Here is a 16,192-nt window from a genome sequence, read left to right as displayed (position 1 = left end):
GTGTATGATTCACACTGATTCACAAAACTTGAGTTGAACCTGATTCAACTACATGAACAGAATATTACAAGTCCCACATGCGCTACGTGATTCAGGATTATTACAGCCTTTGTGGCAACCAGTGACCCTTTAGATTCCTTGCAACATCCGCCTCTGCCACTGAGGCATACCCTGACCAGTCACGAACGATGTCTTCCTGTCTACTTGTGGCGCCAAACCCCAACAGCAATTCCCGACCTTGCAAAAAGCGAGGCATCTCTCGGACGACTGAGTCGTCACTATTGGCCTCTGAGAGAACGCGATCCTGGCCTATTGGCTCCATCCACTCCTCAGAGGGGCACTGGAGCATGTCTGCTTCTTCCGAGTCAATCCCCATCCCGAACAAGGCATCGTCTTCAATGGAACAAAAATCGCGTTGCCAATTCTGGTCAGTGGTGTTTTCGTGTTCAGCGCCAAATTGTTGGGTTTGGCAGGAGAGATGTTCATGCTCGTCATACATCTGACCATGTTCTAGATATTCTTCCTCGTGGTTATCACAAACTATTTCTTGGAGACCCCAGCCTGTGTGGCCGCAGCCATCGTCATCCAAGTAAAACATTGAGTTTGCGTCTTCCACGTCATACCCTGAATCATATTGCAACGGAGGGGCATCAACCCTCGGTGGAATATAAAAATCGTACGGATAGGAAATGCCTAACGTGAGATTTGGCGCAACAGTTTCGGGAGGAGGTTGTGGCGCGTCTGTATCACTGAAATTTACGGGATCCGAGAATGCAAGAGGATCCCATGGGTTTTCACCAGCATATATGGGTGCTATATAAGGCTCGTATATGATATCGTCAGCTCGATGCGGGGGGTGGTAGGAAGTATTCGCCTGTACATTTGGCGCAACAGGAAGATGGAGAAAATAGTCGGAGAGCGAGCTTTCGTGAGTCTGAATAGGTGGGGCTTGTAACGCAGGAGCGGACGGCGAGCTGAACGGTATTGCCGTTTCGTCCTTAGCTAGTGCATCAGCTACAGAATGTGGTCTTTGGGGCATAAAGTATTTGGAAGCAAGGAGAGGAACAGGAGTCGTTGTACGACAACGACCATTAAGACCATGTTGAGATGCCGACTGCGACGGAGCTAGCGAACTGCTGAGCTGTGATGTCCTATCGCGTTCATGAGCTAAAGCTTTCCTCTTGTGTTTCTCGTGTATTTCCCCCGAGGTTGCAGTCTCTAATACCCATGGTAAGCTGCAAGTATTTAGAACTACGCTTTGATTACGCTCAGGGGATGTAGATGACATTGTCGAAGGAAGATTATAACCTTCACGTTCGATATCCCACACCTCCGATTCAGCTTGAGCGATTGGTGTTTCAGTTACCTCGTTATCGAAAGAGGAGCTTGACACCGTGGAACTTCGGGAATGGTTCTTAACAGAAGGATTTGGTACTTTCCGCAATTTTAGCTTGGGTGGTGTTGACGGAGTTGAATCGTTTTGGGACGATGTCGAATTATCGCTCAAGGGTTCATTTGGGACTGATTTGGCGCAATGAGAGGTCCCTTTCAAGAAGACAGTCTCTAAGAAAGCAGGTGGTCTAATGGCTTCATGAGAAAATGAGAATTTCAGATTTTTCGTATTGGAAGTACGTGAATTAGTGAGTATGCCAGGCATACCTTTAGTGTTGATGTGGGTTTTATTAGAAGCCTTGCCTCTGCTGAACACACCTAATGTAGGTGGAGGGACCTTCAAATGGCCTTAGTATTGAAGAGATAGTGATTAGATTTCAGCAATCAAACTAACCGTTAGACGATTTTTTCCGACATTTGTTGCTGTGAATCCGTGCATAAGGGCTAGTCCGGGTGAAGCTTTCTTTTGCTTGCCCTTCTTGTCTGCGACAGCCTGAATTTGTTTAATGTCCTCCTTATCGCACTCGTTGGCGTTTGTTGCAGGTCGCACGATTTCTCGTTTAGCGCGCTTCTTGTCACGGCGTTCGGCCAATCCTGCAGCATACGTGTAGCAAGTATACAATGAAGCAGCATGAAAAACTAACTGGCCGCAGTTTCATCGTCATCAGAAAGCTTCCCAGCTCGTTTTTTGGTGTGTGGCGCGTTCTGAGGATGTTCGTTAGGTCTTTGACCGGATTTCGCGTGGAAGGTGCTTTTCGCTTTTGACTTCGTTTTCTTGGGAGGGTTTTCCTTTGGGGTCGAAGTTTTTGAACCAGGTTCCTTTGCGATGATAACTTGGGGAATTCTAGGGACCAGTACGGGCGTAGACAATCCAAAAACTGTATTTTCTTGAGGCGGACTTTTAGGGCTTGGGTCACGCGCCGTGTCGACGAGATTATTCCATAGCGTACGGCCTTCCTCCGCATAATATTTGGTATGCAATCTCTGGGTATCTACGAATGAAGAAATGAAACGTGTTTTATCGAGTTTGGGAATGGAACCAAGTTGTAGGGTAGAGCTGACTTGCGCTGCGAATTCGACTGGGACTGGCATGAGGGTTGTGCTTAGACTCAGAGCCACAGCTTCGAGTGTATACATGTACCTGAGACAAGTGCAATAGCATAAGCAAGCTTTTAGGTGTGACTACACAGGTATCGTATCGTAAGGTATTGAGACATGTCGTATGGTTCATCACAGCAGAAGGTCATGGGTCAAAAATAAACAGGAAAATGTATCGATACTGGAAAGGCAATAGAATAAGTGAACAGTAAATCAAGAAGCAAGTAAGATATAGGAAAGAAACCAGTGAAACGCGCAGTCTTGAGCATAATACATAATACAGCACAAAGCAGAAGGTGAGCAACTATTACTCCTTCTTGGCTTTCATCTGAAGACCATCGAAGTTCGGTTCCGAAGCTACTTCAATGTGTGGCAGAGGGTGAGTGTCAAGCGTCGGGGAGGAATTGGAAGAATAGGAGCTGCCAGGACTGAAAGACGTCAAGTTGTCTTCGCTGGTATAGCGGGACAAAGATAAGGAGGATTCATCGGTTGGGCTCGAACGACCTGACCGTGCTTGGGCACTTTCAGCGAGTTCCTTACGCAGAGCCTCGAGTTCACGCTCGAACCTGCAGAGTAGTTGAAATAAGTACAGCTAAATAGACGTTGTGCCGTTGTTGAAGACCTACTTGCGACCGAACACTTCAATGTAAAATCCACCGCCATTCCAAACACTAACGGAAAATATGAATATGAGGAAAGCCCCACTCCAGAACGGAGAGTCGTAAAGCAGGAAAACAGCCGGCAATTCCGTCACAATGCTGTAAACTGCACACATTCATCAAATTAACAATGAATATTTATCTCAGATGGAAGACCTACTTAGTTGACCAAACATGAAAGCTGGAATACGGGTATTTGGTGGTATACTGCACAGTGCCTTTCCAATGACGCCTCGTTTGTTATTCAACATCCAAGACATGGACGTCGTTCGTTGCCCGGATTCAATCTTCTCCCGGCGATCGACGAGGACAAACTGAACAAAAAGTGTGAACAATGAGAAACCAATGGTATATTCAACACACCTTCCAATAAAGAAGCTGCCATAGTACGTCTGAAAGATGAGATAGATGTAGAAAAGAACAAATCAAAGGATATGATACACATACATATTCCTCCACTAAGCAAGAGGGCATGTAAGGGGTTCAGGTGGGGCAGCTCTCGGAGAGCAGGGAATCGTTCGTCGGCGTTGGGATAGAAATGTCTACAGGATCAGCCTTTCAGCATGTTTCGGATCATGAGGATGAATGAAGAGGAGCGAACCTTATCACCGTAAAGGAGAATGGGCCATAAATATGCACGAAAAGGCTGGTGACCTTATCTTGGTCGTGAAACACGAGACTGTTTCTCCAAGTAATGACCGCACTCGCAAGGCTACCGTGGCTTAAACAGTAGCAGGCGACGAGCAGCGCAGGTGATCCAGGGAAGAACCAGATATATATGAAGTTCAATATCGTGACATAATAGCAGAGATCGAAAAGGAAGTAATGCCAGGCGCGTTTTTTGTAGATGTAGGCACGAAGAGGCAGGAGATAAAGTCCTTGTACTGTATACGCTATGTGCACCCATCTAAAAGCAATTAGTATGAAGTACGCCACGTTGATCGGAGGACGCACTGAGGAGCTAGCCCAAACATTAACGCAGAAAATAACAGAGACATAACACCGAAGAAAAAGGAAATCTTCTCGCGCGTTCGGACAACCTTTGCTGATTGCCATGAGCTCGCAAGCTTGGTCATCCGTGAGGACACCTAAGAAGGACACGATGAGAAGGACAAGGTCTGGTAATGTATTCCCTCCCACCTTCAATTTGAAACTTTTTACCTCCTTCTCAAAATTCTCCGCTAATTGGTCTCCGGCAGCCGAGAAGTCGCGCATTTTGAGTGCTTCTTCTGCCTTCATCTTGAGTCTGTCCGAGTGTCGTTGGAGTTTACGCTGCAAAAGATCCACATGTGAATCGAAAAATGTTTCCATCGTGTCTACGTAGTGAAAGAATCAATGAGTAATGGTGCAGGATACGTAGAAGAGCTTTGATTCACCTAATAAAGTGAACGCACTACTCCAGTCGGTCATATCCTCGCGCTTGAATCGTTCAATGCGATCTGAAAAATAGTTCTTCCCCCCACCCCCATTTAAGGGCGGCGTGATTGGCCTAGAATTTATCATTGTTCGTCAAATGAAAGAAGTTCCACAGCCAGTAAGAGTCGCTAGTCGTGAAGAATTATCCAAGAGTTATCGCAGTCGTGAGTGGACAATGGCTTATGTAGAGTCGAGTGGTAGCAGTGGCGAGAACACGTGGAAGGTCACAAGCGCTGGTTCTGTTACTTAGGCGTTGAACTGATATTATATTAGGAGCTAATGGTCCGGAGCTGCATGGGTAGCTACATAAACCACTGCTCCTCAATCATCTCATCCACTGGATCCAGAATTCAAACCCCTCAATGATTGCTCAAGCTGTGTATACAAAGTAGATATTCCTGTATAATCATATCAGTGATAGAGGTCAGTGTCTTAATCTAAAAGTCCCAGAACATACTCTTGGTCAGTGAGATCCATAAATGCATGCTTCTCGCGCTCTTTCTGAACATCCGCGTCTGTCCACCCGCGACTTCTCTTCAGCTCTTCGATTTGTGCGAATTTTCTTCTGTTCAACCGCAAATTAATACACCTAAGTAGCAACGATATCCCCAGCTGAACAGTCAGTAAGACCATGATGGCTATTTTACCGGGGATATATGCGGGAGCGTCCTTTGGTAAGAAGATTTCCGTCCCGACAATGTTCCCAATGCTGAAAGTTAGTAGGGTCATAGCGTTTACTGTGCTCTTTTTCGTGTGTCCACTAGTATTGCTTGCATTGTAGGCATAAACTGTGGATAGTGAGCTTCCAAATGTGCCAATGAGGTACGTCGCTACATTCCAAAGTGAGTGAGCTGTCGATGGATGAGTTAAGAATGATCAATGCACCGAATAACAAGGCGCCTTTTTTCCCCGAGTCATTAAGCCCAATTAGCATAGCTAGTGCCAGTGAGCGTTGGTGTTCTGATTTACATTTGACGTGAATACGACTAATTACCTGCACCAACAATGGTTGGAATCAAGGCTATTATGATGGGAATCATGCGTTCATTCTAGGTACAAATATGAGGGAAACATTGTGTTGGACGGAAGCAAAATATCGACCTTTCGATCCGAGTACCATCCACAAAAAAGAGTCATGAGTGATGCCACTGCGCCGGCTGGAGTCGATAAGATTAATGTCTGTCTCGAACTTCCAAATCGATCAGTTCTACGGAACAGTGCGGAACTCATCCAAGGATAAGATTGTACATACGTGTACCCGAAATTTCTGATGATGATATTACTGACTGGGATTCCCCGTTGTATCCGTTAATATTAGTGTATCCATGACCAGGAAACCAGTACACACAGTTGCTCAGAGCGCCGTTAGGAATGCTTGCTACCAGCAGTATATACGTTAGGTGTGGAAGAAGTTACAAGGAACGTACTCATCATAGTGGTCAACACGATCAACCATGTTCGTATATCCGTGAAAGCTTCGAGTATTTGTTTCCTCTTGATTTTCTTGTTTGCTACCCCGCCTTGGTCATTCCTAACTCGCTCTAAGGCAGCTATGCGCTCCTCTTGATCAAGAAAATGAGCATGAACAGGCGAGTCAGGCAACCATATTAGGACAGAAAGGCCGACGATAATCGCTAAGCCGCCGAGCAATACGTATATGATCTTATACGGGGCTATATGACTGTCATTTGAGAATGAAACACCCTTAATGTTAATGTCAGTGTCAATTGAATTCCTCGTTCGAGGTAAGCAACCCTGACATAGGCAATGAATCCACCAAACACTTGTGTAAGCCCATTCTGCGAAATCACCAGAGTTCGTCAACGCCCAATGAGATGAAGCCTTCCTTAACTTCCACGTACCATCACATAGAACCACGAAATTCGCGACGCCTGTTGGAAGATGTCAAATCCACCGCTTTATACACTTTGCCAAGTCCAGCCGGTATACCTGTTCGTCCTTCTTGTAGAACATGGAGATAATCAGAATCAATGTGGGGGCGACGCAGCTCTCGCACATTCCTGTCACCAGTGAAAAAATTTTCTCTCCAAACCGAAAGAATTATTACTCACCCAGTAGAAACCGAAGAGCGAAAAACGCTCCAAATGAACTCCCCACGGCGTGTAGCATCAATATCACACCCCACAGAACGATATTGACACCTTTCGAAGACCGTCAATATCCTTGGGTACTCGTCCTAACAGTGCGTGACTCACCAAGGTATTTGGCTGCCCTCGTTTTCTGGGATATATAGACAGTGGGGAATTCAAAAAGGAGAAATCCTGGCAATGAGTCAGCAAGGTTAGCCCGAAAAAGAAAAATCAACAACTCACCTAGGTAAAAAGCCATAGAAACTAGGTTGTAATTCTTCAAAATATATTTGAAGCCAATAACTTCTCAGAGGAAAAGTGAAAAGTTACCTGTCCAGTTATGGGTAGACCCATGATGCTAGTAGAAATCTTATATCAACCCCGATAGTTACCAGTATGTAACTCCTCGCACCTGGCATAATTTAACGATGTCTTGTCCCTGTAAGTGCAGTCGGTCTGCAATCACGACTCGCAAGATATTCAAACTCACAGAAATTGCGTAAAGTATACCGCTGCACAAAGCGGGGGAATCAAAAGGTCCTGTCGTACGAGCGATACATAATCAGTGCAATTCCAGTTTACATCTCATCTGAAAAACATCACCCACCAACTTCCTTCTCACTCTATGATTGAATTCATCACTGAACTCTGATGTTCGTTCCTTCCCCACTAATTGCAACGCCTCATCGACGCTTGTGTCTGACTCCTCAATTGAATCCGACCTGAGATGTTCAAATACGGGAGATACAGGAAACGCCTTCTCGTCGACGGGGATTTCTTCCAAATTCTTCTGGTCTGGTTCGTGAGTCGCCATGGCTGTTCTCAAATCCTAGGAGGTGTTGGAAAGCACAAAGACCGAGACTCGTTCAAGAATTCAGAAAGAAGACAATATATCCCACCAAAGGTCCCAAATGCAGTCTTGGGACTCCCTCCTTATCATGAGAACACACATTGGAAGCGCTGAACCGAAGATAACATGACCCACTACAGGAAAGATAAGCACTGTTCATCTGTTTATCGTTTCACACCTGGAGAAAAGCGGGACGGCAGATCGATTGTAGTGGCACGGGAACCTGTATGGTCATACTCTTGGTTGGAGGTAATTGAACGGGTATTGTTTCGGTTTACGAAAGCGTAGTACAATCGCTTGAGATAAACGATTTGACAGGTTATGAAACACTTGCATCACAATTATTATTACTCCCTGCTATCAAGCCTCATAGAAGGGCTGTTTCTTTGGTTTTAACTTCTGATCTTCAATTATTCATCGAATACGTGTCCTATGTACGAAGGAAGAAATACTACAGTTTCTGAATGATTATGGCGGAAGCGGCTCCACCCTGCATGAAATGACGAGTTAGTACGAGTGTTTCCCATGAGATTGCATGACAACTGACCCCATTGCAAACACCGGCAGCACCATACTGTCCGGACTTCAAGGCATGTACTAACGACACAACAATGCGCGAGCCAGAGCTTCCGATAGCGTGGCCGAGAGCAACAGCACCACTATAGTAAAACAATTAGCCCTTATATTCACTTGTAGGTAATCACAGACACATACCCGTTAATGTTGATCTTTGCAGGGTCAATTTTAAGGACTTTCTCGGCGATACGAATAACAACAGAGAAAGCTTCGTTGATCTCAAAGAGGGAAATGTCGTCAACTGTCAGATTTGCACGTTCCAGGGCCTTGGGCAATGCGACTGTCGGTGCAATGGGGAAATCGATAGGATCCATACCGGCGTCCGCATAGGCTGAGAATACCAGTCAAAAAGAGCTATACCAAATATAAGAAAAACAAACGTACAAATGACCTTGGCCAATGGTGTGAGACCAAGTTCTTTTGCCTTCTCCGCAGACATGAGGATCAGAGCGGATGCACCGTCATTCAACGGCGAGGAGTTGGCGGCGGTGATACTGCCACCCTGTTTGAACGCAGAACGTAAACTAGGAACCTTCTCGTAAATGATCCGCTTGTACTCCTCGTCCTCCCTCACGATTGTGTCTCCTTTTTTGCCCTTTACGGTAATGGGTACAATCTCTGCGTCAAATGCACCATTCTTCCACGCCTGCTCCGCTCGCTTGTAAGACTCAATTGCATGTGCATCTTGGGCCTCACGAGAGATAGAGTGCTTCTCGGCTGCAGACTCACCACAGCAACCCATAGCCTGGTTGTTGTAGGTATCCCAGAGACCATCATATTCGAGGGAGTCCGTGGCGGTAAATTTGCCGAAAACAGGATTTTGACGGGGAAGGAGGAAGCTAAGTAAGAGATCGATTAGCCTCGGAACTCCGAAAGGACAAATGAATACATACGGGGCATTACTCATACTCTCCATGCCACCAGCGGCAACGACGCTGGCCTGACCGAGCTGGATGCTCTGGCTAGCAAGCATGATAGATTTCATGCCGCTGGCGCAGACCTTGTTGATAGTGGTAGCATCCGATCTGCTGCTCATACCAGCCGAGAGAGCAACCTGACGCGCAGGAGATTGACCGACACCGGCCTGCACCACGTTTCCGAAGTAGATTTCCTCAACAATAGTGGGGTCAATGTTCTTTGAGGCAAAGGCATGTTTAAGAGCCAAAGAGCCGAGCTGAGGGGCGGTGAAGCTCTTCAGAGCACCATTGATGGAACCGGTAGGAGTGCGGGAGGCAGCGACGATGACAGCTTCAGTGGCCTGAATAGAACACCGTCAGAATGAATATTGACAAGTTGGATAGAGACAAACCATTGTTCTAAGATGATAGATATGAGAAAGTGGAGGTAAAGAGGAACGGGTGAGACGTGCTAACATACTGACGCCTTTAGGTATTTATTGTTTTGCAATCTACCCTGATTGCCGAAATGGTACGATTCAAAAAATTACGAGTAAGACGACTTTCAGTTTGACCAGCGTATGCACTGGATCAAGACAGAACAGGGTATACAAGAGTACGAGAACAAGATTGCTTATGTATGTTTATATTCTGCTCCGGTAATGACCCGGTCCCGAGGTGTCTTACATGTATGTGCTATTCTAGTCCAATTATTGTAAGTCCACAACCCCTCCGAGAACCGTGAACCATAATTTGAGCCACATCAACAACCTCATGTCTTCCTCGTCTATGTCATTCTCGACTTCCTTCAACAATTCTTCGACTGCAACAGTAGTCTCGCATGGATGCAGGAACCAGCACGGCCTTCCTGTTGTTGGGTGATCTCCCTGCGATATCAGCGGAAACGGTGTATCGCGACGTGTAAGAGCGAAAGTAGTGATGTCAGCATCCTGGAAAATACCGGGTCGAAACAGTGTCGAAGAAATCAACTCGTTGATCGACAACGGCACACCATCTGCCGGATTATAAGAATATCAAAGAGCATAAAATGCTCGTTGAACACACATACTTGAGCGATACATTGCGAAGTAAAAGCAAGGAACTTGAAATGTTGCGGAATAAACCACATATTGTTGAGAAGTCAGTGTTTCAGAATCAATGCAGGTTGCGGCCGCTTCATCGATCTCGGCGTAGATTTCGTCCGAATTTACGTCCATAGATAGTCTGATATCTCGGGAAAGATAATTTGAGGTGCGACACAGATAGCCCAAGCCTGATACCGACTAGAAAGATCTTTAAAAGAAGACCGAATATGTTGAAGTAGAGACTTGTACAGGATGCTCATTCCAAGACCAGCCCCTCATAGCATTGTTAGACCTGGATGGTGTGAAGTTTTCGCATTTCTGGACAAGAAGCTTGCAGGCGCGATCGAATTGAGGCCGAGTTAACATTGCGTGAGAGCAACAGCGCTGGGGTGTAAGCGCCCAGAAGATCGTGGAAAAGCTATACAGTTTCTACCACGTGAAGTCATTACCCAGGACTAGCAAGGCTCGTAACTGTTAATATTTGCAAAAAAGCCGCCAAGTTTTCGGCCTACCATCTACGGTTCGATCCTCGCCGCTACCTCTGATCACACAACATGGCTGTTGGAAAGGTCAGAGTGGCTTTCACTTGAATTTCAAGCGCGTCCTCAACGTCTGATCTCTGTAGAACAAGCGCCTTTCGAAGGGCAAGAAGGGTATCAAGAAAAAGGTCGTCGATCCGTTCTCCAGAAAGGGTGTGTTATGGCTATCACTACCGCTGCTAGCTTGACGACTAATGGTCTGGCTTTCCAGACTGGTACGATATCAAAGCGCCGTCAATTTTCGACGTCCGGAATGTGGGCAAGACCCTCGTGAACAGATCTCAGGGTTTGAGTGCGTGTGCAGTCCTCGTTCTTTTTGCTGCGCAGCACTCATATTAAATTAGAAAACGCCAACGATTCTCTCAAGGGTCGTATCATTGAGGTCTCTCTGGGTGACCTGAACAAGGAGGAGGAACAGTCCTTCCGTAAAATCAAATTACGTGTCGACGAGGTCCAGGGCAAGAACTGTCTCACCAACTTCCACGGAATGGATTTCACCTCCGACAAGCTGCGATCTCTCGTACGGAAATGGCAGACTCTCATTGAAGCCCATGTCGATGTGAAGACCACTGACGGCTACCTCCTCCGTCTTTTTGCGATCGGCTTCACTAAGCGTCGTCCAACGCAGGTCCGTAAAACAACCTACGCTCAGTCAAGTCAGGTGCGAGAGATCAGGAAGAAGATGTTCGAGATAATGACCCGTGAGGCCACAAACTGCGATTTGAAAGAGCTTGTGCAGAAGTTCGTGCCAGAGGCTATTGGACGGGAGATTGAGAAGGCGTCGAGGAGCATCTACCCCTTGCAGAACGTTTATGTTCGAAAGGCTAAAATTCTCAAAGCACCCAAGTTTGATGTTTCGAAACTCATGGAACTGCACGGGGAGTCGACGGATGTAAGTGTCTCTTTGAGTCATTTACTCTTGTGAAATTGACAGTCCCTGCAGGAGACAGGTACCAAAATTGCGAAAGACTTCAAGGAGCCTGAAGTTTTGGAATCTGTATGAATGGCTTAGTTCTATGTACTACTCTTATGCTACTACTTTCCCATCTATATGAGCAAGCCATTATCATCACGGACGTAAATTATGGAAAAATTACGCCTCATGTCATGTTGGCCACGCAAGAAAGATGATTAGATAAATGTACGATCATTGCTCATCGAGACAGGAGAAAGGGTCTCTTGCTTTCCTTCAGCCATGGGTGATGTTGAGTACCTCCGCTCCAAGCTCACGTCGCATCCCGATTTTCCACAAAAGGTGGCTTGTTCTTTCAACTGTCATCTTTAGTTAACACAAGTACCTTCCAGGGTATCGTCTTTTTGGACATTTTCCCCATTCTCCGCGATCCGATAGCATTCGAGACTCTCATCACGCATTTCCTGTACCACCTTACCTCGCACACTATTCCCTCTATTCCTTCCAAGAAAATCGATGTCGTCGTAGGCCTTGACGCCCGCGGATTCCTCCTAGGTCCCATCATTGCTCTCCGTCTCGGTGCGGCATTTGTCCCTGTCCGCAAGACAGGAAAACTACCTGGGACTTGTGAAACGGCTACTTATGAGAAGGAATATGGAACAGTAAATCTATTTCAACTCGTCCGACATGTTGAAAATTGACCACTGCACAGGATTCTTTCGAGATGCAAAGTGATGCTATAAAACCAGGGCAATCTGTTATCATCGTCGACGATCTTATTGCCACAGGTAGGAAGTCTTTACTGTCCTTTGTTGTTTGGAACGACTGTCCTCTAACGTTTGAGATATTGCAGGAGGATCGGCTAAAGCAGCTGGAGAACTTGTCGCCAAACTCGGTGGCAAGACCGTCGAGTATCTCTTTATCATTGAACTCTTGTTTCTCAAAGGGGGGTCAAAATTGGATGCCTCAGTCTATTCCATTGTCCAGTCCAATGATTAGGTTGGTCTTTTGCAATGGTAGGATGCGTACATATACATTGGTTCTATGTTTTTCTACACCAATTTTGATCTCCCCGATCATCCCTATGGATGTCTGTAACGGCGTGATAGACGTGCGTAAACGCTGGGTTCGCCCCTACTGGAGCTTACTAGAAGGACTGGTTACCAAGGCTGCTGCTAGTATACACATAAATACATGGATAATAGATATTTTAATCAAAGTTACTCAAACCAATAATCGGGTGTTAAGTAATGGATGCCCATTTAGATAAAGTATTCGATTGGGATCCTTTTTGCTTCCTTCGCCTGGCTCAGGACCTTCGTCAGCTTCTGCGTCGACACCAGGTTGGTGTTCATGTTCCAACGAGAGCATGACTTGGCCAATACCTTGCGTAGTATCCAGTAAATGTTCGACCGATTGCCCAGCTGTCCGTGGCAAGACTATTATAGCCACTTGACTAATATCTCCCGCAGCTTCGAGGTCCTCAGAATTAGCAGTAGGATTGATCGCGGTGTTTTCGTCACTAAGGACAAGCACACCAGCAGCTCCCGCATCCCGAGCTTCTACAAGCTTCTGAATGAAGGTACATTCGCCCCTTCTAACAAGTAAAATACCGTCCTGGAAAGACTTGTGATATTGTGTACAGCCGAATTCATTGTCGTCGTCTCGATAGACTGGAACTAGGCCTTGAAATTTGCTGGGGAGTTCTTCGCTATCTAATAAGTCTCCACCGAAAAAGCCGACATGACCGGTAACGGAAAGATCCATGTCGTTGACTGTTTCCATCATGTTGAGCATACTGAACATCGTATCAACGGCGTCAACATAGAAGCGTAGCTGGATAGCACCAAAATGTTCTATCGCTGCAGTTGAAGGTGATGCTGCACTCAGAAGTAGGGATGAGTCGTTGATATAGACCAACTGTCCTGGCCGAACTGTATAATGACCTACTGTTGAAAAGAGTTAGATTCATGTTTACCATAACACAGTAGATTGCGCACGTTTACGGACATCGTAACCTCTTCCGTCAAATCTCTGTACGATATGTGTTCGAATGCCTGTGACATTCTGGATGACATATCCATCTGGCACAGGCTCCAGCTTCACTTTACTGGGACTAAGATCTTCGGGCGATACTTTCCCATTAGGTGACAGGATGAAGTCGTACGACTGTGGGGTAGATACAGTTTGAAGCTGAAGATAAAGGTAGATTGATTCACGTACGAATAACTCGACTTTGGGTCTCTCGCACCACCCACTACGAGACCAGTGGGTAGAGTCAGCCTCGTTGGCGTCTAGTGCGACCAGTTCTCGGCTGTAGTCAGCGTCTGCCCGACCTTGAATGCCCACGACCAAGCCGCTGTCGTTCACACGACGACCACGAGCGCTTCTAAATGGTTGGTACGCCGGACATTGATGGTCCTCAATCTTGCGTAGCTTCCGACGAGAAGGAGACATTTCTCTAAGGTGTTCGGGTCCCAGCTTCAGTAAATGGCCTTCGGTGGTAAACACATAGTTCGAGTCGTCTTTGTGCAGAGGGTTCTCTTCGTCAAATAAGAGAAAGAGATACTAGACTCATGGTTAAAAGTCATCGAATATTTACATCACAACTTTTACCTTCAGAGTTTCTGATAGCGCGAAAGATTCCATACGGTCATCCTGTTCGTTATAACGAAGGTCTTTTATACCGGCCAAGCCACAAGTCACGTTTGAACGTGTTGAGATATCGAACAGAACGCGCTCCCCGACTTCTAGATAATACGGATCGTGGGTGGCCTAATATCTAGAATCAGTCGGTAAATCATGAAACTTGTACTGAATATCACGTACTCGATATAGATACCATGTTGATTCGATGAACTCTGCAGGTTGAAAGGTGAACGGATTAAGCTTTGTTGATCATGAAGATAATTTACCGGGTCGTAGAGGATACCCATGGGATGTTGCCTGTTTGAAGCTGGTGTCGTACACCTCAGGTATACCAGAATGCTTCCGCCATAAATTATAGTCTGTCCACTGTATGAGATACAGGTCTTGTAAATCATGGCGTAACTCACACGCCATGTGTAATTTTATTGCGCTTTGAATATCCCCAGCTAATACTTGCAGCCCAGGCCAAAAAGCAGACAGAGAGTCGACGGTGTTGTAAGCAACATCACCACTTCTCATGTTGACGAGTCGATACTGTAACAGCCTTTGGGTCAGATCTAGGCAATCGAGCGGAATGCAAAAAAATCAGTTCACCCAGAATCCGTCCATGGAACGCGAATACCGCATGATGGATGCATATGCATCGTCCCAAACATCGAGAAATTCAGTCTCTCCTGCATAAATATTGGTATAAAAAACAGACCAGAAACGGCTGAGCTAACCACTTAGTATATACCACTTCAGGGCATACTCGTAGAATCTGTGCGTACGTCAATGCATAAGCAACGAATCCATAAAGGAAAAGACACACTGACGAATCTATGCCTGCGCCAATGCCTGTAACTTCAGGCGAAGTCCAATCCTACATATACAACACTCAGATGAAGTCAGATTGGAGAACGCCAAGATATACATACCCCCGTCCATGTATTTATTGTGTTACCAACTAACCCAATATCGGACTTTCTATTCCAGATAGCAAAGAAGGCTTTGTACGCAGCCTTTTCGAAACGTTCGTCACCAGTTAGACGACTGAGAGTTGCGAATTCCAAAATCAATGACCCAGCACCAGCAGTGCCTGTGATACAGGCTACGTTAGTTCATTGACGACAGGCATGAATTAATTTACATGTTTCAAGCGTTTCCCCTCGCGACAGTCCATGCCTAAGGTTAATCTAAGGAAATATTTGAATATGAAGAGGCAAATGTTTTAAATGATAGTGTAGAGACGGACTCGAGCTAATGGAAGTCCAGTCGGAGTTGCAAATGCTGGAAGTAACCTTTTTCCAAGGTCGTGTGCCATACTGAGTAGTTCTCCACGATACCATGGCAGATGGAATGGGCCGGATTGACTGGCGAAAATGTGACCGGAAAGCAGACCTCCAAGAACTCGGATAGTGGTCTCGAACACCTGCGGCTTCGTGTTGACATCGAAGGAGACCCAGTGTATGACATTTTTGACTGCATTTTCAAATCCTATGCGATCATTGAGGACAACAAAGGTATCGAGAACGTCTACAAGGGTCAGACTGAAGTTGCCAGCGACATCATTGGCCCCAACATTTGCGCTGTTCAAAAGATATAGTTCGTGAACTCATTGTGTCACTAAATTTTGCTCACGGATTTGCCCAGTCTGGACCCTGACCAGAGCAGCTTAGAGGCGTTAACTAGAAATAATTCAATCGAAGTAAAGATGAATCCGTGTCTATAGTTACCTCGTCTAGAGGAAAAGCTTTGGAAATTTTCAGATGATCATGATTAATTGATGAGGTTATACAACGCACCATGATCCATGTAGTTATCAAAACCATGATACCAAAGCGCTCGAGTCCTTTCTCTGCGGATCTGAAGGTTAAGTGTTCCACCGAGTAGACGGAATACTCTACACGGACCGAACTGCTAGTTTCCTTTCAATTGTCCAACCTGAGTAGTTTGAAGCGAGAGCCGCGGCACATTGAATGCGTTCAAGAGAGATCAAAACAAGTGCAGCGAGGCATTTTGGGAGAAATCGCCCCAACTTCATCCGAGG

The 16,192-nt window shown here is 45.9% G+C and overlaps 8 protein-coding genes across 8 annotated transcripts; 2 read left to right on the top strand and 6 right to left on the bottom strand.

Moving 5' to 3' along the window:
* Window positions 1-7: 7 nt before the first annotated feature.
* On the bottom strand, window positions 8-2,484 carry C8R40DRAFT_1234139 (uncharacterized protein; the record flags this gene model as incomplete). Its single annotated transcript, XM_046233355.1, has 4 exons — window positions 8-1,587; window positions 1,660-1,729; window positions 1,787-1,986; window positions 2,037-2,484. The coding sequence occupies 4 exons, from the start codon at window positions 2,482-2,484 to the stop codon at window positions 101-103; spliced, it is 2,205 nt and encodes a 734-aa protein (XP_046090812.1). The 3' UTR covers window positions 8-100.
* A 313-nt stretch (window positions 2,485-2,797) lies between these two features.
* Window positions 2,798-4,652, bottom strand: C8R40DRAFT_1035393 (uncharacterized protein; the record flags this gene model as incomplete). The annotated part of the gene is made up of 9 exons (XM_046223498.1): window positions 2,798-3,056; window positions 3,117-3,255; window positions 3,310-3,463; window positions 3,513-3,541; window positions 3,597-3,691; window positions 3,751-4,056; window positions 4,104-4,237; window positions 4,290-4,465; window positions 4,526-4,652. 9 exons carry the CDS (start codon window positions 4,650-4,652, stop codon window positions 2,798-2,800), a joined length of 1,419 nt encoding a protein of 472 aa, XP_046090811.1.
* A 283-nt stretch (window positions 4,653-4,935) lies between these two features.
* Window positions 4,936-7,944, bottom strand: C8R40DRAFT_1201086 (MFS general substrate transporter; the record flags this gene model as incomplete). Its single annotated transcript, XM_046233122.1, has 18 exons — window positions 7,263-7,944; window positions 7,146-7,195; window positions 7,068-7,094; window positions 6,986-7,013; window positions 6,899-6,932; window positions 6,782-6,847; window positions 6,638-6,727; window positions 6,516-6,586; window positions 6,428-6,457; window positions 6,326-6,364; window positions 5,993-6,269; window positions 5,914-5,943; window positions 5,818-5,851; window positions 5,667-5,754; window positions 5,560-5,614; window positions 5,451-5,501; window positions 5,023-5,395; window positions 4,936-4,963 (listed from the first exon to the last, which is right to left on the bottom strand). Exons 1-18 carry the CDS (start codon window positions 7,467-7,469, stop codon window positions 4,936-4,938), a joined length of 1,578 nt encoding a protein of 525 aa, XP_046090810.1. The 5' UTR covers window positions 7,470-7,944.
* Window positions 7,945-7,956: 12 nt separating this feature from the next.
* C8R40DRAFT_1065931 (Thiolase, N-terminal domain-containing protein) lies at window positions 7,957-9,393 on the bottom strand (the record flags this gene model as incomplete). Its single annotated transcript, XM_046225709.1, has 6 exons — window positions 7,957-7,995; window positions 8,053-8,164; window positions 8,220-8,412; window positions 8,466-8,920; window positions 8,975-9,339; window positions 9,391-9,393. 6 exons carry the CDS (start codon window positions 9,391-9,393, stop codon window positions 7,957-7,959), a joined length of 1,167 nt encoding a protein of 388 aa, XP_046090809.1.
* A 212-nt stretch (window positions 9,394-9,605) lies between these two features.
* C8R40DRAFT_1082989 (uncharacterized protein) lies at window positions 9,606-10,456 on the bottom strand. The gene is made up of 3 exons (XM_046227224.1): window positions 10,312-10,456; window positions 10,047-10,260; window positions 9,606-9,992 (listed from the first exon to the last, which is right to left on the bottom strand). The coding sequence occupies exons 1-3, from the start codon at window positions 10,426-10,428 to the stop codon at window positions 9,688-9,690; spliced, it is 636 nt and encodes a 211-aa protein (XP_046090808.1). The 5' UTR covers window positions 10,429-10,456; the 3' UTR covers window positions 9,606-9,687.
* A 21-nt stretch (window positions 10,457-10,477) lies between these two features.
* On the top strand, window positions 10,478-12,094 carry C8R40DRAFT_1082985 (putative S-phase-specific ribosomal protein cyc07). Its single transcript, XM_046227223.1, has 5 exons — window positions 10,478-10,631; window positions 10,688-10,754; window positions 10,813-10,893; window positions 10,946-11,493; window positions 11,545-12,094. Exons 1-5 carry the CDS (start codon window positions 10,617-10,619, stop codon window positions 11,602-11,604), a joined length of 771 nt encoding a protein of 256 aa, XP_046090807.1. The 5' UTR covers window positions 10,478-10,616; the 3' UTR covers window positions 11,605-12,094.
* Window positions 11,797-12,513, top strand: C8R40DRAFT_1034276 (phosphoribosyltransferase-like protein; the record flags this gene model as incomplete). The annotated part of the gene is made up of 4 exons (XM_046223415.1): window positions 11,797-11,856; window positions 11,907-12,176; window positions 12,227-12,302; window positions 12,368-12,513. 4 exons carry the CDS (start codon window positions 11,797-11,799, stop codon window positions 12,511-12,513), a joined length of 552 nt encoding a protein of 183 aa, XP_046090806.1.
* A 225-nt stretch (window positions 12,514-12,738) lies between these two features.
* On the bottom strand, window positions 12,739-16,186 carry C8R40DRAFT_1158372 (alpha mannosidase-like protein; the record flags this gene model as incomplete). Its single annotated transcript, XM_046229727.1, has 17 exons — window positions 12,739-13,463; window positions 13,515-13,683; window positions 13,738-14,082; window positions 14,131-14,289; window positions 14,344-14,375; window positions 14,430-14,522; window positions 14,571-14,697; window positions 14,758-14,837; window positions 14,886-14,923; window positions 14,979-15,025; window positions 15,081-15,241; window positions 15,293-15,338; window positions 15,398-15,731; window positions 15,784-15,830; window positions 15,879-15,895; window positions 15,948-16,000; window positions 16,056-16,186. The coding sequence occupies 17 exons, from the start codon at window positions 16,184-16,186 to the stop codon at window positions 12,739-12,741; spliced, it is 2,604 nt and encodes an 867-aa protein (XP_046090805.1).
* Between the last annotated feature and the right edge of the window lie 6 nt (window positions 16,187-16,192).

This window comes from Lentinula edodes, assembly GCF_021015755.1.
Source record: "Lentinula edodes strain Le(Bin) 0899 ss11 chromosome Unknown C8R40scaffold_3, whole genome shotgun sequence".
NCBI classification, from domain to species: domain Eukaryota; kingdom Fungi; phylum Basidiomycota; class Agaricomycetes; order Agaricales; family Omphalotaceae; genus Lentinula; species Lentinula edodes.
Note: the sequence above shows the minus strand (reverse complement) of the source record. Positions and strands in the feature narration are given on the sequence as shown.